The 19,547-nt window shown below is 49.8% G+C and overlaps 1 protein-coding gene across 5 annotated transcripts in view; it reads left to right on the top strand.

The window, feature by feature from the left end:
- The window catches only part of IGSF5 (immunoglobulin superfamily member 5), a 37,412-nt gene that overhangs the window by 2,764 nt on the left and 15,101 nt on the right, over positions 1-19,547 (top strand). Inside the window, exons 2-5 of one of the 5 annotated variants that reach the window (XM_090271799.1) lie at positions 875-953; positions 7,686-8,003; positions 12,334-12,633; positions 19,099-19,236. In XM_090271799.1, coding sequence (XP_090127925.1) covers positions 896-953; positions 7,686-8,003; positions 12,334-12,633; positions 19,099-19,236 — 814 coding nt within the window. In that variant the 5' untranslated portion in view covers positions 875-895. Of the gene's footprint in view, positions 1-874; positions 954-7,673; positions 8,004-12,333; positions 12,634-19,098; positions 19,237-19,547 lie in introns of all 5 variants that reach the window. The other 4 variants (XM_090271792.1, XM_090271816.1, XM_090271806.1 and 1 more) reach the window with 4 other exon arrangements.

Below are 19,547 nucleotides of genomic sequence, written 5' to 3' on the forward strand. Positions count from 1 at the left end.
GAGCAAAAGGGTTAAAAGGGAGGGCTGACAGGACCCCCAGGTGTTGCCAGGGGCTGGTAAGACCTTACTCTGCCGACCCTGGACCTCCTCTCCCTCTGACTCCTCCCCTTTCCATTCACCCCTCTTTTGGCCCTGGCCCCAGAGCCCTGGCTGCCGTTCCTCAAATGTGCCATCCCAATCCCACCCCAGGGCCTTTGCACCTGTCGCTCCCCTGCCTGGGCAGCTCTTCTGCTGGTATCCGCGCTGTGTCACCTCCCCTCCTTCCCTGTGCAGAGAACCCCTTCTTGGGGAGCCTTCCTCTGGCCTCCTTATTTGGGGTGATGGACCAGCTCCGCCCCCGCGTGCACACCCCTGGCACAATTCCCCCCAGTCTATTTTTCTCACACCTCTTGTTACCTTAGGGTCTATTTCTTCATTTTGTGGCCTGTTTTCCCTTCTGATCACGTGTAGTTGGGCGCAGGGTTTTCCTTCCTCAGCGATTAAAGCATCGGGATTGGGGAGAATAGCTGTGGGCCAGGAGGCTCCGTCGTGGTCAGCAGCTCAGAGGCAATGGTGTACCATAGGCATCCCGTAATTTATACATGGGCCTGGGAGGAAGGCCACGTAATACAGTGATTCTCAAACTTGAGCACGTGCCAGAACTGAACCTGGTTGAGACACGTGGCTGGGCTCACCTCCAGAGTCTCTGGTCCGGCAGGTCTGGGGTGGGCCCGAGCATCTGGTGTTCTAGCAGGTTCCCAGGAGAGGCCGGTGCCACCAACCTCACTTCGGAGTGCTGGCTCATCCGTCCTCGGACACATGTGGGCTGGCCGGGGCTCCGCGTGGTGAACGTTCATCGGTGACAGACCATTACCCGCCTGCTTTGCTTTTCCAGGGTGAGGAGGAGCATGCGCAGATGGAGGGCAGCTGGAGCGGCGTCCTGGCCACGCTGGTCATCGTGGCTGGCCTGCCAGGTATGGTCATGGGGGCTTGGTGGCGTGTCCAGGGCTCTTACTTGGAGTGGGCGGGAGGCAGCCTGGGGAGGCCGATGATGCACATGGCTGCCGGAAAGAAGGTTGTTCCTCAGGAACTTCCCACTGTGTCCCCTCCCCATAGTGGGGTCTCTTCAGTGGGGTCCACTTCCTGCTGCATTGACTCAACTCCAGGAGTGGTTCTTGGGGTGCAGGGGACCCTGCTGCTGTTCTTCATCGGGGTTCTCATCTCCTGGGCATTGGCCTTCGGTATCTCTCCACAGGTCATTGCTCCTGTCTTTCTTCTGTTTCTGTCTGGTCTCCAAGGAAGGCTGACTCAGATGTCACCTCCTCCATGAAGCCTTCCTGACCTTGCAGTTTTCAGGGTGATAATCTCAGTTTCCATACTGACAGGGCGAGGGGCTGTCAACAGCCCCTCCCCATTCTGGACCTCTCCCAGGGTGTTGGCCGGAATGGCCTCCAGGGTGTCCCAGGCCAGGGTCCCCTGACCAGACACTGCTTTGCAGAGAGGAAGTGTATGGACCTCAGGGTCCTCAGGGCAGCTGGAGTGTGTGCCCCTAGCTCTGTTTTGACTCTGTCTTGTCTACATTTCATGGCTTCAGGTGTGTTTGTCTTGTCTTCCTGGCTGGATTTTAAGTGTCTCAGAGTAGTCGTCCTGCGCTCCTTACTGCTGTGGTTTTGAGGCCTTGCCGTGAAGAAAAAGCTCCCTACGGACAAGTGCACTGTCATCAGGGCACAGCTTGATGAGTTATCACAAGCTGAACACCTTCGTGGGTCAACAGCAAGACCAAGAACACTCTATGGCTGCTTCCTTCCCGCCCCTCCCTTCCCCCTCCCCAAAGGGACCATTATCCTGACTTCTAACTGCAGAAATGTGTTCTGTTGGTTTTGTACCTTATACACATAGAACTCTATTTCCCAGGGCCACATAATGTTTTTTAAAACTCTGTCTGTGATAGCATCAAAAAAATAAAATGGAATGAACCAGAACAGGGTCCATCAGAGTGTGTTACACGCAGTGAGGACTGTTTTACACATTTTGATTTTGGATTATTTGCATGTGACATCTATGGGCACCGGGCTATGGTGTTAACGTGTTTGGGGGCAGAGAGGTTTGAAAGCCCCTGCCTGATAGTACGTGGAGCTCGGTGTTTATGAACACTGAGGAGTTTGTTAAAAATTTTTTATAGAGTGGAGAGGAAAACACCGGCCCTGCTATGTGGAGCTTGGGGACTTGCGTGGCTGGCAAACCAGGCTCAGCACAAGTTTGGGGACGTGGCTTCAACTAGACTGTTTCAGCCACGGTTGCAAAAAATCTCTGCCAGAAGCTCAGTGGGAAACCGATGAATTCTGCGTCCATAGCTTTTTGCAGACATTTTTCCTGAAGCTCTGTTTCAAAGGCAGGGATGGCTTTGATTGAGGCCTGGAGATAGTTGTTCTAGGAGAGGAGAGTATTATGGGCTAATTCCAGAGCCCCTGGGGAATGGAGTCCATAGCAGAGACTGAGCCCTTTGGATGCTTCTTGGCGTAGAGACACCTTCACTTGCAGACTTGGCTTTGACTAGCTGAGGGCTGCCCGCCCATGCCCCCAATGCGCTCTGCCGGCCCTCTCCATCCTCCCTAGGCTCGGTGTGATGGGTTACGTGCAACTCGACCACCTTATTTATCCACTCAGGGACTGTTTCCTGAGCGCCTACTGGGATGCAGTGACGAGCTGGTGTAGGCAGAGTCCTTGCAGACACAGAGTTCAGAGCCGCAGGGGAAACAGGCATTTGTTGACGGAAAATCAATATAAAATTACCCTGTGATAATCGCTTCACTCACTTGAAATCCTGTGATAGGATAATTGAACCTAAATCAGGTGGTCTCGGAAGGCTCCCTGGGAGCTGAGGAGTGAGGCTAGCATGCCAGGCTGGTCACTGCCTGTCACGAGCGTCTGTTTGTGACCTAGTCTTTCCTATAAGCCAGCCGGGCAGCTGCCTGGCTAGCTGCCTGCTGAGCAGCTCGCCACCCAGGAAAGGACAAGAGTCACACACAGTAACTATGATACTCACTCAGCTTTTATTGATGCAGATTCACTCAAAGTAGAACATCAACATGTATTAATATCCTACTCACACTCTGACAATCTAAGAGAAATATAACACACACACAGCAATCAATGGGGGATAATGAACCTGAGTCCCAGAGTCTCAGTCTGCAGGCCCAGGAGACAGCGCAGTGGGCAAGGCAGTCATCAGCATCTTGCAAGGAAGGATCTCCGGAGCCAGGTGGGCAGCAGGGCAGACGGAGTCCTCAGTCCAGCAGGGCAGAGCCTCTGGTGGCTGATGCCAAGGGAGATCAGCATGGCATGGAGCAGCGCTCCTGTGTGTGGACCTCAGTTGTTTCAGCAGAGGTCTGGAGCCTGCCTCAGTTATACCTGAAAAGTGGGTTACTCCACCCTTCTGGGTTCTTTCAATAAATGTCTTGGCACACCTGATGCCAAGTGCTGAATTTGTCCGAGTACCTGTGGGGTACATGGCTATTCTGCTTGACACCCCTGGAGCAAGAGTGGAATTTCCCCAGGATCCTCTCTGCAGACATGGCTGTTCTGATCACACGGGCAGGTATCTCAGCTGTGTCCCCTTGCCAGACGTGTCTGTAAGCAGTTTTCCTCTTGAACTAAAGTGTCACGGCTGACTGAAAGCCACTTTGGTTGACATCAGTGCCTCCACGTGGTTTTATATACTTTATTCTACCTTGATCGGACCAAGGCCATTTCATTGGTCCTGCTCTTCGCACTGTCTGTGCCAAGGCCCTGGGGCCAGAAACAGTGGGTGAGGAGGAGGGCGGAGCTTGGGGTAAAATGAAGTTGATGTGAGATGAAGCAAGATCTTAGTCTCTGGTGATATTAAGGATCATCTGGTCTTGACCCCAAATGACGGAAATATGTAACCAAGGCCTGGGATGGGGAGGTGGGGCGTAAGGGCGGACTCCCAATCAGCACGCTGCTGTGCTGCGAAGGTACCTCTCACGGCCACCTGCAGAGCCATTTGAGGTGGCGGTGGTGGCACAGTAATGACGCCAGCACCTCCAGCCATCATCAGCAGGACTCAGCAGGAAGCTCAGGGCCCTCTCAGGACCCGGGCCTCACCTCCCAGTTTCCTTCTGCTGGTCCCGGCCCCGGAGGCATTGGGACTCCCACGTTCTCCTTCCACGTTACTTCCCTTTCTTGCCTCTGACTTTTCATCGTCTGCTTTTCTATTCATTTCCAATGTTAAGGAAGAGATGGGAGAAGGGGAGGGTCTTTGGGGGCAGCGAGAGGGGCCAGAGAAGAGGAGAGAGGAAAAAGAGAGGGGTCCACATCCCCCACACTAGGGGGCAACTGGCTGCTATTCCGAGAGCTGAGGAACAGCTGTTGCAGGAGAACGGGACTGAGGTTCAAGGTCAACTGACAGAGGGCAGGTGGGAGCCCAGGGAGCCCACACGTGCCGCTGTATGAGCGGTTTTGGTTTTGCCCAGGGAAGGATGCAGGAGGAGAAGGAGAGAAGCTTCCCAGCCCTGGGGGGCAACCCGTCCTCCAGGCAGAGGATGGGGGGGCAGGAGAGGAGGAAGCAGGAGGGCAGGCAGTAGGGTGCACTGGGGAATAAGAGTGTCAGCATGAATAACTGTCTTGCAAGTGAGTAAACCCCTCCCAGGAGGTGCCTGGTGTTGGGTGACCATTGAGCTGGTGGCCGTGGGAGGTTCCCGTGAAGGGGACACTGGTGTTTCCCATGGCCCTGCCCCTCATTTGCCTCGGTGCTCCACAAAGTGAAAGGAGGAGCAAAGGGGAAAGGGAGGCTTTGTGTTGACACAGGTGACTTTGATTAAAGGTCTTATTTACAGTGTCCTCAGCCTGGTTCTGGGTGGGGCAGGGTCACGCGCAGACCCGGCTGATAGGCTGCGGGAGAGGGGGGAGTGCAGCTCCAGGAGCGCACATTTCCAGAAAGGTGGCTTCTGAGTCCGCAGGGGGGGCCGGAAGGGGCGTGGGTTGAGGAGGGAGCAAAGACTGCCCGCTGCATTGTTAGCGCCCTTCCTGCTTGGGATTTGGTGCCTCCTGTTTAACTTAAAGGTCAAGTGCAAACTCAAATGAGTTTCCATTTGGTAAAGGTCCCTCCCTCCCTCCCTCCCTCTGTCTCACTGCTGTAGCTGCGAAGTAAAGTACGCAGCCTCTGTGTTTTCTTGGCCAAGCGTGCAGTCTGCAGGGCATTTGAAGACAGGCAGGATGGACGGAGAGAGTCCGTACAATCTACCTTGTACCAGGCAGGGAAAGGACCGTGGACTGCGGTGCTTATGCGCTGCTTTTTCTGCTGCAGTGGCCAGCCTGCGGCTCGCCCATCTCTGCAGCCTGCACCAGCCTCCTGGCTCCGTCCAGTGAAATCCCGCCGACCTGAGCCTGGGGTGGGGAAGAGTGTCGTTATCACTGTGTTGAGTGAGACAGCACTCTTGTCTTGCCCCTGGGTGTAGACTTGGCTGTTTCTTTTCTTTTGTCATTCCGAAGGTGCTCTTCAGGGCTTCGGGAAAGAGCGGGTTGGTTCGGCAACCCTGGCTTCCCTGGGAACCATTTCTGACTTCCCTTCCTCAGGGGTTTTCCTTTTCTAAAATCCCAAGTCAAAGGAATCCCGGATCCCAGTGACTTCCTCGGACCACCAGAGTTGCTATTTAAGTCACGCATCTTTCTTTTTTCTGTTGTGCCCAGAGGCAAAGCAAAGACCACAGAACAGTCAACTTGTTTACCCAAACACGGGAGGAGCCTTAGTTACACCTGCCCTTCCCTCAGTGGCCCCTCCTGGCCCCTGACCGCCTCTCCGCCCAGCGCTGCTGCACTCTGGCCCCTGTCTGTGCAGTGGTTCATTCTCTGCCATTACCTGTTCCTGTGGTGCATTCCCACAGTGCATTCTGGGTACTCAGGTGAAGTGTTACCGTGTTAATGTGTGTCCAGCTGTGTGCTTTTCCCCTAGAAATCTTCCGGGCTGTGATAACATTCTTTTAGAACCTGCTTCACAACTTTACCTTATAAGGTTGGAAGGAAGAGGGGGCTGCTGCAGTTATTTGGGGACACTCAATGTACGTGGCAGGCTGCCCAGTCCACCCAGAGGGAGCCTACAACTCCACGTGGTCTGCCAGGGCATTTTTTGCTGCCAACCCCGAGTGAGATCAGGGGGAGGGAGTGGAAAGGAGGAGTCATTCCAGGCAGGAAGGTCAGAGCACCACTCTGATCGCCAGTCCTGGGATAGTGCTGGTCTTCATTTTCTCGGCACAAAGACAGAGCCGCTGAACGGTGGAATCAGGGATCTCAGAGACTACCCATGGCTCTGAATTATTATTACAAATGTGGGCACGTCTAGGAAAACTCTGGGTGCCAGTGTGCTCTTCTGGGGTGATAGGAAAATTGGTGCTAAGTGACCCAAAGATTCATTGAGTTCTTCGGGTTCAGAACACGTTCCAGGTCGTGTGACATGACTGAGTTCACATGAGCTGGAGAGCCCCTGAGGCCCTCCATGGGGAAGACCCGTCACAACTGTCACCCCAGTTGAAACCAGTGTCAGGATGCATCTGGTGAGCGAAGGGCAGAATGTTGTGAAAAGTGGGATGGAAACAATGTTACTTTAATTAATAATCTTTTTGGCTCATCTTGTAGGTAATGCAATCAATACCTTTTTGCAGGCTGTTTACTAGTGAGTGTTCACTGAGAACCCGAGGGTCACGTGAAGGGCTTCACACGGATCATCCTATCTGGTTCTCGAAACAAGTCCCTGTGGGTCTGGTGTCCCTGTTTTGCAGCCAAGGACAGTAGGACATGGTGGCAATAACTTGTCTGGTGAGCCAGGACCCTGGCTCTGGAGTCGTGGTCTTCACGCTCAGAGTGTTGAGTTTTAAAGCCAACGCCGATGTGGTGAGACTTTCTATGGGGCTGCCAAATGCATCCTGGGAGCGTTCTCACCAAGGGATGTAACTCTGCGTCTCTCTATCCCTTATCCCTTTCTCTGTCTCTAGAGCTTAGGAGGAGGGGTGTGGCCCCAACGACATCCTGTTTTCTTGCTACTTCAAGACTGACTTTTCCAGAGCCCATGACGGTATACACACAGGACCCAACCTCCTTCTCTCTCCAGCTGTCTTCCTTCCGTCCTCCAGCCACAGACACTGTCTTAAGCACCCCATGTGGGGGTTCTCAGGGTGCAGGGGTCATGCATGGGCCATGATCACAGTGTACTGGGGTTCCCATCCTTTTTGTAAAGACAAGGTGTGGTCCCCCATTACCGCCCTGAGTCTTGAGAAGGTCCTCTTCATTTCGCCGGGAGCAAAAATGCTCATTTCACAGTGAGACTGAAAAACTCCCCTAAAGGGACAGAGCTGGGCCAGGGGTGGCTCTCTGAGCCAAGCTGGGGTCACATACTTAAGGTGACATCCTGCAGGAGGGGGAGGAGGAGCATTATTCCCTCACTGCCAATCTAGCTGAGGTGCTAAGTGCTGTGGAGGGAGGGAAGGAACATGGAAAGGAGGGATGTGGAAGGGCTTTCTGTCCCCAGGAAGCTCCTGATCTTCTGGGGAGACCTGGTGTTGGGATCAGTAAGACATGGAGCCTAGACCACAGGGCATTCACTCAGGGGTCCCAACTTGCAAGCAGAAGAGCTAAATGCTGCAGTGGATCTATATAGATTCATTCACTAACTTGGAAAACAGGTTGTCTTTTAGCTGCTGGATCCAGCTACCAAATCATAGAAGGACCCCGCAACGCCACGGTGCTGGAGGGCGAGGAGGCCCACTTCAACTGCACCGTGTCACAGGGCTGGAGGCTCATCATGTGGGCTCTGAACGGCACCGTGGTCCTGAGCGTCACCCCCAAGGAGCCCATCATCACCAATGACCGCTTCACCTCTGAGAGCCATAAAGAGGGTGATAATTTCATCTCCGAGATGATAATCCACGACGTGCGATTCAGCGACGCAGGACAAATCCGATGCAGCCTCCAGAACAGTGACCGCGAGGGATTCGCTTTCCTTTCGGTCCAAGGTGCGTGTGTGGGAACGGCAGAGGGGAGCGCTGGGAGTCCATCGGGTTAGGTGTCAGAGAAATGGAAGGCACCTTCTGAAACTCATGTCACATGTGATGACGTCGGGGACACCTTCGGTGGGCGTTGCACTTAGAATCATTCAGAACTGACCAGTGTTCGTGGTTTCGTTCTTTGTGTGTTTCTCTTCTGCCTTCCTCATGGATCCTCCTTCTACTGCTTTTCTGCTTCCTTCCCTCTCTCCTTCCACCTTTTCTCTCTGTCTCTATGATTAAGACTCTTAAGGACAGGTTTTGTCACTTTCCATGTCATCCATTTTGGTACCTAGTCGCTTTTCTGAAAATACATCCCAGAAGACTTCTGGGGCCACTTGCCACTTGTCTATGACTGAGAGTTGAACTCACTGCCCTGTGCCCAGGTTTCCATGTGCTTGACTCTATTTCTTTGCCTTCCACCATTTTGGATTTTCACATCTTTATCAACTTCGAATTATGCTTTAACTTTTTCCTTTTTTCAGCTTAATTTCCCCAATTTATTACTCTCCCCTGCCCCCAATAGTTCTTACAGAAGAAGGTGTGTCAAGTGTTTTAGAGAAAAGAAAGGAGTAAACAAAATGTATAAACATGGAAAACTTAGTTTTCATCCTCAAAGCTAATTTTTAGGTGCCGAAGGTCATGTCACACAGTGACAAAATAAGAGGATTATTTACAAGGATTCAGAACACCGTTATTAAAGTTTAATCACGTTGCATTCCTTAAAAATACAATCATGTTCTATTTCCAGATGCAGGGAGCTAGCTTTCTATGGTAGCATTTTTAAAAACAGACCACAGCGTGTCTTCGAAGTTTTTCTCACACTTATTTATTTGCTTGTCTAAGAGAGATTTCCAAAGCTTTGGTCTGTATTCATGCTGCTATCATATCAAAGTGGATAACATGTGGTGCGGATACATGTCTACCTATTTCTACTTGCGTTTTTAAATTTAGCCAATTTGTTGTGTCTTTACTGTATGTGTCTTTATGTGTTTTAATTAGGGGCCCAATGATATTTTGTGACATTAAGCGATTTTGTGAAGCTGCCTGGATTACTGGCCTAGTCTGCGTGACCCAATTCTTATTGTGATAATTTGTGGCATAAGGGAAAGAACACTGGAAAACAAATCAAAGATATGAGTTCTGGTTTCGCTTCCATCGGTTACCTACCTTGGTGACCCCTGACTTGGTTCAATTTCTTCATCTTTAAAACTGGGACAAGACTCCTCTGCCCACTTCACAGGTTTACTGTGAGGATCAGAGGAAGAAATGACTGAGGATGGTTTGAAGACTCCCAAACTGGAGTGGTCTGGTGGTTAACAGGGCGGACTCGGGAGCCTGAGAACTGAGTTCAACTCTAGCTTTGTGATTATCTCCATGATAGGGGACCTGTCACTGAACAACCTAGCTTCCTTCTTATAGGACTGTGGGGAGAGCAGATGAGCAGACCTATGGGGAGTCTTGAGAACAGCCCCTGGCTCAGTGCAATCCCCAGATAGGCAGTCATTTGCTCTTATTTCCTGCATCCTCAGTAGGAGCACGCCGTTGTATTAGGCATTCAAGAGGGACTCAGACCAACAGAACAGGACATGGTCCCATCCTCTAGAACCTTACAACAAGAGCGGCTAATGCAAGGGCAGGGATAAGAGTGGTGGATTCAGATGCTGGTCAGTGCCTGGACGGAAAGGCTGCTCAGGTTCAAATCAGGGAGGAGAATAAGAGAGTCAGAAGTCTTCAAGACTGACCCCAAAGAGAAGGTACGGATGATGAGCAACACCAGGAAGCGAGGGCGGAGGACGGCCCTCCTCGAACCAGGAAACGCGACCAAGGCATGGCTTCTTATTGCTGTGTTTATGGCATATCACATTCACAAGCCCATGTGGTTTTATAGCATCTCCTCCCAAAGCTGACAATCTGTCAAGTGTCTTCAGACATGCATTTTTATATGTTAATGATTATTGTCACTTTTGGTTTTTAAAGAGATAGAAGAACAGGTGCCTCGGAAAGTTAAAGTTTTCCCCAACCGAGGTCCCAAGGAAGGACCCCGTAGAGGAGGACAGAACTTGATCCTTTTACCCTGGTTCCACTAGTCTGAATGTCACTTTGCTCTTAGAGGAACAAATGTTTTCTGAGCAATAGGGTCTCTTTCAAGGGAGAAGAAACTTGAAAAAAGAAGAAACATCCAATTTGTCTTGAAAGTGAATTATCCAAAGATCATTTTGTTCTCTCCAAGGAGCAATAAGAAAAATAAAGAGAACTTACATAACTCCATAGTGAGCCATCCAAAAATCTATGTCAGACATTCTAGTTGTTACCTTATATGAAGTATCATGCTCCTGGTGACCTTCCAGGAAAAGTGGAATCACAAGTACACACAGGAAAGAAAATGCTCCATTCAGATTGCTGCATTTTGCCCAGTCCACCAATTAACCACATACCAAACTCTAGACATCTTGGGCTTTGAGGGCCAACTTCTTCTGTTATTAACTAAACCAATACCATTGCTCTGGGTTTCTGTCCTCTTAAACCTGCCCAATACATGAAACAATGAACAAACCAAAAAAGAAGAAGGACCAAACCCTTTGGCCTTAAGGGACAAATCCGGTGCCCTCTCCTTAGTCCTCAAGTTAGCAAAGGTGCTTTACTCCCTCTGAGAGACCCTTCAGGAAAGGGGTAATTGGGAATGTAACACTTCTGAGCTTTCAGAGCGGATCCAGTTCTGTCGGGTCCAGGAATTCCCAGGCATCTCCCAGACCCTTTCAAGAGGATCTGTTAGGTGGTGACTCTTTTCAGGATAATAGTAAAATGTTAGTTGCCATAACCCTCACGTGTGAACTGGAGTTTTCCACTACACGCTGGCGAGATCTGCAGAACTCTGTGAACCAGTGATTTGCAAAGGTCTGACGCGTAAGAGTAAAAAGAGCCATTCAAAGAGCCAGACAGAGCAATGGATTTTAACCTACCAGACAATGAATGTTTTATTATATAGTTTCAGATTTTACAGGGCCACTACCTTTAAGAAGCCATGACTTGTCAAGTTTTGGTAGGGTATCAAAGAATACCCATGACTATCTGAAAAACCTATGAAACGCTCCTCACTATTCCAACTTCAGATCCATGTGAAGTCAGATTCTCTTTATAAACTTTAAACGAAGTGACATATCACAACAGATTAAATAGAGAAGGAGATATGAGAATCCAGCCAGAGATGAAAGGGATTTGCATAAATCTAAGACAATATCCCTCTTCATACTAAATAATTTTGGTTTCAGATACAGGGATTTGTCATGAAAATATTAATCTATATTAACATGTAATAGGTTAATGTTATTTTTGAATATTTAAAAAAATTAATTCTAATTTCAAACATGGTAAGTCTTGATAGATACAGGAGTCCCTCTCTACATCGCAGTTCACTTATTGCGGCCTCGCTGTATTGTATAACCCACATAACTGAGAGGTCTTTGGAGTCCTCCGTGACGCGTAAGAGTGTATGAGGTATGGAAACCTAAAGATTGAAAACCACTAATCTCTGTCCCATTACCTCATTCCCAGGTAGAAAATAGCCTGAAACTTTCAGGGACTTGCCCAAGGTGATGCCACCTCTGTGGGAAGGCCAAGTTCGTGGGCAGAGGTTTTGATTCTTAGTCCAGTGTTCTTTCCATTATATTATGCTGCTGGGAGTTTTGAATATTTGAATTGGAATGTTTCAATGTATCTATGTTTCGGGAAGGCTGTGTCTGTACCGGGGCAGGAGTGGGGGGTGGGGGATAGGGGCAAGGCTCAGGTGATGTTAGTAACATTGGCACACACCAGTGTTATTTTCAGATCGATTATTAAGTATGAACAGTGGCACGTGCGATACAGTCCTCAGTGAAAACTTTTCAATAGTTTATCTGGGCAATATATTCTGATACGTGATGGAGGGTAGTTGTTTCTTTAATTCAGTTGGATTTGATTTGGACTTACCATCCTTTTTGTTTGGCCTCCCAGGCAGCCCCATGGCAGGCACAGCGGTCCTCTCTTTCCCATCTAATTGATACTCCCCTGGATCCTAATTTTTATTCATGTCTCTGGAATTACATGTTTTCAGGTGAGCAATCTCACCTTTTTCTGTGGACCTGGAAAGTATAAATAAAGTCCCAGGTACGATGTGGATTAAGGTTTCCCGCTACAGACACAGCCAATTTGGGTCCGGGCAGGTAGCGCTCATGCAATATGATTTGAAGGAAAAATGAAAGGCAACCCGGTACGGAGATGCATGGTCATGCCTTCAGAATGTTTCTCTTTTCTTCTTTAGTTGTGGGGAAGTTGCTCATTCCCAGTGACAGCCTTGTAGTCATTGAGGATGAACCCTGTAATGTGACTTGCCGTGCGGTGGGCTGGACCCCGCTTCCCGACCTTTCCTGGGAGGTCGGTGCTCCGGTGAGTCACTCAAGCTATTACTCTGTTCCGGAGCCGGGCGACCTTCAAAGTGCGCTGAGCGTCCTGGCTCTGACGCCACAGGGCAATGGGACTTTGACTTGCGTGGCTAACATGAAGGGGCTGCCAGTCAACCACTCTGTCACTGTCAATCTCACTGTGGTTCCTCCTCCCTTGGGTAAGTGAAGACTTTTTGCTTTCTATAAAGTCTGTTATTATTGCATGCTTCTATTTTGTATGTCGTGCTGCCTGATCTCAATGTCCGGGAAGATCGGACGGCAATCTTGATTTCAGGTAGCGATGGTAACGGGGACAAATTACTTACAGTGTCAGCTGAATGACCTTGCAGCGTCACTTGATTTTAAAATCCCATTTTCAAGTATTTCTCCCTTTTCTACTTATATGTGAAAATCATTAAGAATCGTGACAATGAGCAGCATGAAACAGCGTCAAGTTCAGAGATAAATACTCGAATTCGACATGTTTTCTCTAGCTTTTACTCATTGTTCCCATTTGATCTCATTCTGGGCCATTAGGGAGCAAGCTCTCCTAATCTTTTAGGAGGATCCATGGGCCCTCTCAAATTCCTTCCAATCTCAGTGAAATTATAAGGTTTCATATTTTACCCAATAAATCCACAATGTATTTAAAAGTACAAGGTCTATGTATATTTTTAACGGGACTAAATGACATAAATTTACAGTTGAGATCCCGAAGAGAGTTACTGTAGGGTCTTGGGCATATGAGAAACTCTAACCACACATCGTCGCGAGGATCACAGAGCAACCCTGAGCCTGGAGTCAGCCTGAGCCAACGAGAAAACACGGAGCTTGGGGGCTGGAGAAGGACCCAAATGCCTCCATTTACAAAAGAGGAGAAGGGGAGGTGAGGAGGGGCTCTGCTTTGTCAGGTCAGACAGAGCCTGGGGCTGAGGGGCTGGGAAGCCAGGAAGAGCTTCTCTCTTGGCCCAAAGCTTGTCCTCCTATCAAAACTCCTTCCCTTAAGGCCTTTCAAAGTTCAGCACAAAGCTGCAGCCCCAGCAAGGTGACAATGATGATGGTGATCATAACAATAATGATCATCATCATCAGCACTACATAGCACTTACCAAGAAAGGACTCTGTTTTAAATATCTCGAGTATTAACCCAATTAACCTGTACAACAGCTCTCGGAGTGGACGCTGCCATTCCTTTTGTAAAGGCGAGGTGACAGGGACACAGTGTTGTCTGGCATTTGCCCGTGTCCCTAGAGCTAGTAAATGGGGGGTGGCAGCCCTGTCTACCTGTCTTCAGAATCTGCTCACCTGTCAACTCTGCCCTCCACTTGAGCAGCCACTTGGAGGTTGGAGGAGTATCCAGGGGCTGACGGGACCAAGTATACATGGGGGGCTTGAGCCACAAGAGTGGGGTGTCTCACAGCTTTAGAGCCTGGACGTCTGGAGTCAGGGCATCAGCAGGGCCGGCTCCTTTTGAGGTCCATGAGGGAGCATCCGTTCCGTTTCCCTCCCCCAGCATCTCACGGTTGCTGGCCGTCTTCGGGTTCCTTGGCTCTTAGAAGCATCACCCTGAGCTCTGCCTTCATCTTCCAGTGGTGTTTTCCCTGTGTGCTTCTCTGTGTCCAAATGTTCCTTTTTGACAAGAACACCAGCTGTGTGAGATTGGGGCCCATGCTGTATCCAGTCTGACCTCACTCACCTTAACTAAATGGCATCTTCAGTACTCCCTTCCCAAATGAGGCCACATTCGGAAGTACTAGAAGTTGGTACTCTCACATGAATTTGGGGGGAGGGGATACAACTCAACCTATAAGAGCTGATGTCCCTGTGAGCCCGTAAAGAGCTATTCAGAGCCTGACTGTGGTCAGCCGAGCGGTTCTGTGCTTGCTCTGCAGGGAAGACCCCCAGTGCAGGCCCACACAAACCTGCCACACCACCGTCCTTGTCTCGGTCTCCAACTCAGATGCCCCAGAGACCAGGCGGACAACAGAAGTAAAAACATGAGTGAATACACATCAGGCTGAAGAAGGAGTGCAGGGAGCCAGATAGCATGTCCCATGCACAGGGGGCCGCTGCATCGTCTCCAGCTGGTGCTGCCCACAGGAAAGGGGACCCGGGGCTGCCAGATCTCTGACCCGACTCTGGTGCCCCTCCATACATTATAATTTACTCCTGTCATCACTTATTCTGATGCTCAGATTGCTCCAGATTCATCCAGTGGGAATTCCTTCCGGCTCGCTCTGGTGTCCTTTGGACATGCACCTACTAGTTTTTGAGCACTTGGCCCAGTAAGATGTTCCAAACTCCCATAGCCTTTCCCCGGTTCCAGCCTGTAACCTGCCATTTCTTCAATGAGCCAACCCAGCCTGCTTTAAGTTATTTAAATATAATAGAGCGTGGCTCAGGCTTGGAATAGGAAGATTTCAGAAAGTTCCATGAACACCAAACAGAATGAAATCAACCTTTCAAACCACAGATCTTAACAAGTGATGAGGCAGCGAGGAGCTCTGATCTGATTGATGAAAACGATGAAGCCCATGGAAACGGATCTGGGAGAGGAGCTTGCCTGCGAAGTTCTTTTGTAGGGGAAGGGCAAGCAAGGGGCGCTGGGTGTCCCTGGACCGGGCTTCATGCCGCCAAATCCTTCTTTGACTAGGACTAGTGCAGTGAGCCGCCCTGAGCCCCGACTGCCTCACCGAGGAGCGCGCCGCAGGTGTCCTGCAATGAGTCTTACTTTATTGGACTCATTTGGAAAAGGCTGATTTGCTCCTAAATTATTCATCAAGATCCGGAGCAGCTGGTGGCTGGCCGCGTGTTGGGTGTTTTACGTAAGTTTCAGTCGCTGAAGACCTCATTACGGCCCCTGCTGCTGGGGGTGTGGACCAGAGGGCCCCCAGGAGCGCACCAAGTTCACGGAGAGCCCAGAACGGACACAGCGGCGCCTGTTCCGGCTTCTTCCGGAATCGGATAAATGTCAGCCCTGACACCCATTTCCTACAAATGCCGAGGATTTGTGTTCACTTCCCGAAGGGTGCCTTTAAATCACTGAAAGAAGAATGCCTGTGGCAGCTGCGGAAGTCCAATGCTTTCAAGCAAAAATTTGTATGAAGCGCTTATTGATTTTTTTTAAAGGAAAGCATATGGAAAGGGCTAATGCCAACGTTGTCTAAAAAATTGATTTTCTCTGTTCCAGAAGTAATACGAGCTTCAAGCACTGTGGGCACATATACAGTTGAAAGCCCCATGAGCCCCCTGTCTGCCCACCCGGACGGTTTTCTCTTACTGTGATGTGTGGGCTGAGAGATGGGAAAACAAAGCAATCTTTGTGGGACACGTGAGCACCTTGTATAATGTAGTGACTCCTGGTTGTAACAGCTTTGTGAGAAGTGCCAAGTTCAAGGACAGACAAAAATGGCTGGAGCGACAGTCCTAAGTCGTAGCCCTGGTGCTAGCTGTGCGATTTTGGGAAAGCCACTCACCTTTGGGCTCAATTTTCTTGCTTATACACCGAGTGGGAGAAGAAAAGGGCAGAAGTTCTCGCTCCTGGAGGCTGCCTGTCTCCGGGAAGCTTTAACACACAAGGACCCATCCCAGAGGTTCTGATTTAACTGGTCTGTGTGGAACCTGGGAATTGGTATTTAAAAAAAAACAAAAGCTCCCAAATTACTTTACTGGGGAGTCAGGATTGGGGACCACTGAACTGGAAAATCTCAAAGGCCCCTCCTCCCTACCCAGCCTCATCAGATGCTACTAACCACCCAGGCTTGGACCCCAGACAGTCTGCACTCACGCCAGCTTGCCTGTTTCCCGGCTCTGTGACTTCGGGTGTGTCACTTAACTTCTCTGTGCTTCAGTTACCTCATCTGTGCAACGGAGACAATACTACCTACCTTCTCGGGCTGTTGTTGGTGTAAGAAGTAAGTGGGTCCAACATCTAAAGCACTTAGAGCGGTCCCTGCCTCAGAGCACCCAGGACAGCCGAGTGAGTGACAGTCATCATTGATTTGATGGGCTCAGAGATCTGTGTCCCTTCCAGTCAGACAGGAGCACACTTTGCACCTGCTGGTGCTGACATTTTGTATGAATCCAGTTGGTTTCAAGAAGTTGTATGTGCCCTTTCAAAACTCTGAGTGTTTCTGTGAGCACGTCTGGGAAATACTATTTTCCTTTTCTTCACAGATGGGAAAAGCGCAGTGTCCCCGCAGAGCCACACGGTAAATTCAGGAACACAGCCCTCATGTGCGTGCAGCTGTGTGAGGGGATGCAGGGAGGGAGGCCACCGTGTTGAACAGGGAGATAATCTGCCTTAGTCACTATTTGTGGGTGACTCAGGCAGAGTCAACTCACCTCCCCCGCTGCAAGGCGGCCAGGCACCTTGACCCATCAAATCCACACTCTCCGCTAAAGGCAGCGTCCACCGAGGCTCCCGTTTCCTGGGAGACCCCGGCTGTAGCTTCCCCGGAAGGATCGTCCCACAGTGGACACGATATGTGGCAGAATGGGAGGGCACAAACCAAGCCCCTGGGCTTTCCTGTCGTGAGTGCCCTTGACCTGTCTGCTGAGTCTGTCCCAAATGTCTCATCTGCAAGAGGAAGCGGGGGGATTAAGTATGGGATCACTCCAGGATCCTGTGTTTCCTGTCCACTGTCACAGTGTTTGATTTATCAATAAATAACTATGATTTATTTTTCTTTCAATCCACCATAAATTATACAAATTATCTTCCTACTAAAAAAGTCTATGATGTCCAGGCATATGTGTATACATTTATTTGTCATAGCTGATAAATTAAAATTTATTAAAATGAGGAAAGTTCTTCTATGCAGCTCCAGTACCGAATTATACCTCCTCATGGTGTATATGCACCTGGCTTTTCTTTGGGTGCCTCTGTCGTGGAGGGAGAGAGTAAGGCTCTCCTAGGTGTGAAGTTCAGGGGGAGATTTGAACCCCAAAGGAGTGTGGCCACAAAATAGGACATGAAAGAATGAGCCATGGGTACCAGCTGCTGTTCTGGGGAGAGTTTGGGGCTTTTAGGGGAGTGCAGGCATCACTTGGCTAAACCTGGTGGTTGAATCAAGGGACAAGGGAGTGGGCAGTGTCATAAAGCCACCCATTCGCTCTCTTCCTTGATTCGGTCACCAACCCCAGTGAGGTGGCCCTTCCCTTTCTTTAAACAGGTCCTCCCTGAGGATAGGAGGTTATCTCTGTGCTCGATCGTGTCCAGACAAAGGTGGTCGGGCCAAGGCTGGGTTGACAGAAGCTGGCACGCTGACAGTTTGCTCCAGCAGGGGAGGAGTATTTCAGAAAGTCAACAAGGGTGTTGACTTTGTCCAATATGAGTTTGAAGCCTGACTCTTGCATCTTGAGCCGGACCTTAATGTTTAACCCCCGCTGGCTTATTATGAAAGCTCCTAATATTTTAAAACTTCAGTTTATAAACCATCCGTCAGACTGAATTAGGACGACCACAGCCACCTCGGACATGTGTGCCAGGCCTTAGTGTCCTCGGCACATTCACACGCATCTCTTGAGTCTCTGGACAGCCGGGCAGGGCAAGGATTGTCACAGGTGAGTGAGGCAGAGGCTAGAGGGAGCACAAGTCACCAGCGGCCATCGGATGTCCCCGGTGCCTTTTGACACAAAGCTCCAAGCCCACCATATCGAAGCCAACTTTGTCTTCCTCCCTAGGAAGTCTGTTGGTTTAATAGTTTCTAATGACGAGCATCTAATGAAATACATGCATTTACACCAAGATACCACCCAGGCACTCAGGGCTGAGTGGCAGCCTTTACTGAACAGCAATTCACATTTAAGCAGATGAATTTAAATGTGGTTTGGTGTGGTAGCCAGGAGCGCTCAAGGCTCTTTGGAACATCAGTGCAGTTCCCGCGGTGCGTGGTTAGGTGGCGCTGTCCAACAGCCCTTTCCGTGGTGAAGGCCACGGTCAGGACCGATGGCATTGGAGCACTTGAAATGTGGCCAGTGCGTCTGAGGCTCTGAGCCTCCAATTCTATATAGTCTTAATTAATTTAACGTTGAATTTAGATGGCCGCATGGCACGTGTTGGGCAGCCCTGGCTAAGGCATGGCTGCCACAAATCAAATGGGCTTTTCTTCCCTCCTTCCTGCCCTCCCTGCGCCTCCCACTCTCTGCACCCCTGTCCGCCTCAGCCCCTCTCCCCCAGCTCCACGAGGGTTGGGCAAAACAGGAGGGCGAAGTGAGCTAAGGGGGCACCCAGAGAGCCAAGGAAGAGCAATTGCGGCATGAAAAATGAATTCATGGGTGGGGACTGGGTGGCCCTGAGTGAAGGCTTGGCACCAGATTTCTTCAGGAGGGGACCCTCCCTCAATTTGTCCTCATTTCCTTTGGGCTTGGGAGGGGCATTAACTGATGGGTGCTTGGGCTGTGTTACTGAGCTGGTGTTGACTGGCAGCAATAAGTATTGTCATGGAAGATACTACCAAGGATGGAATATTCAAGCATAATGAAGGGAAGTCGGCCCATGACACCGAGCTGTGGCAGACCAGATGGTCATAATCTTAATGAAAAACATAATATAACTTACAGTGTGTTCGAACCAGGGATGAGAAGCCCTGGACGGTGGCCAACATCACTAAATGTTTCTTTTTTCTCTTTCGACCTCATAGGCGATGTTGATAAAGCAGGTTCTGCGTTGCCTACCTGGGCAATAGTCCTACTTGCAGTATCATTTTCATTGCTTTTCATCCTGATAATTGTTCTGATTATAATATTCTGCTGTTGTGTCTCCACAAAAGAGAAAGAAGGTAATTTTTTTTGGTTCCTATAGATTTATGTATATTTTTAACTTTTGGTACGAGCAGTTGGCGTTCATGAGCTCATGGCTCTTTCCCAAAGTACATTGGCTTTCGGGGTCCTTGAAAGGAAATGTGTGAAAGTCGCAGTGAGGCGGGGGGAGAATTTCTTAAGGAAGGGAGCCATTTCTTTAGGGCCCGAGGCAGCACCTCCTCACCCCCAGGGGGACAGGTCTTCATACTTTTGAGAAGGTGATGAGGTGGCACCTTTAACACCAAAGACACTAACTGTTTGATTTTTTGTGCTTATTTGCAAGGATATA

Source organism: Furipterus horrens, unplaced genomic scaffold (genome assembly GCF_987537825.1).
Source record: "Furipterus horrens unplaced genomic scaffold, mFurHor1.1.pri manual_scaffold_1, whole genome shotgun sequence".
Classification (NCBI taxonomy): domain Eukaryota; kingdom Metazoa; phylum Chordata; class Mammalia; order Chiroptera; family Furipteridae; genus Furipterus; species Furipterus horrens.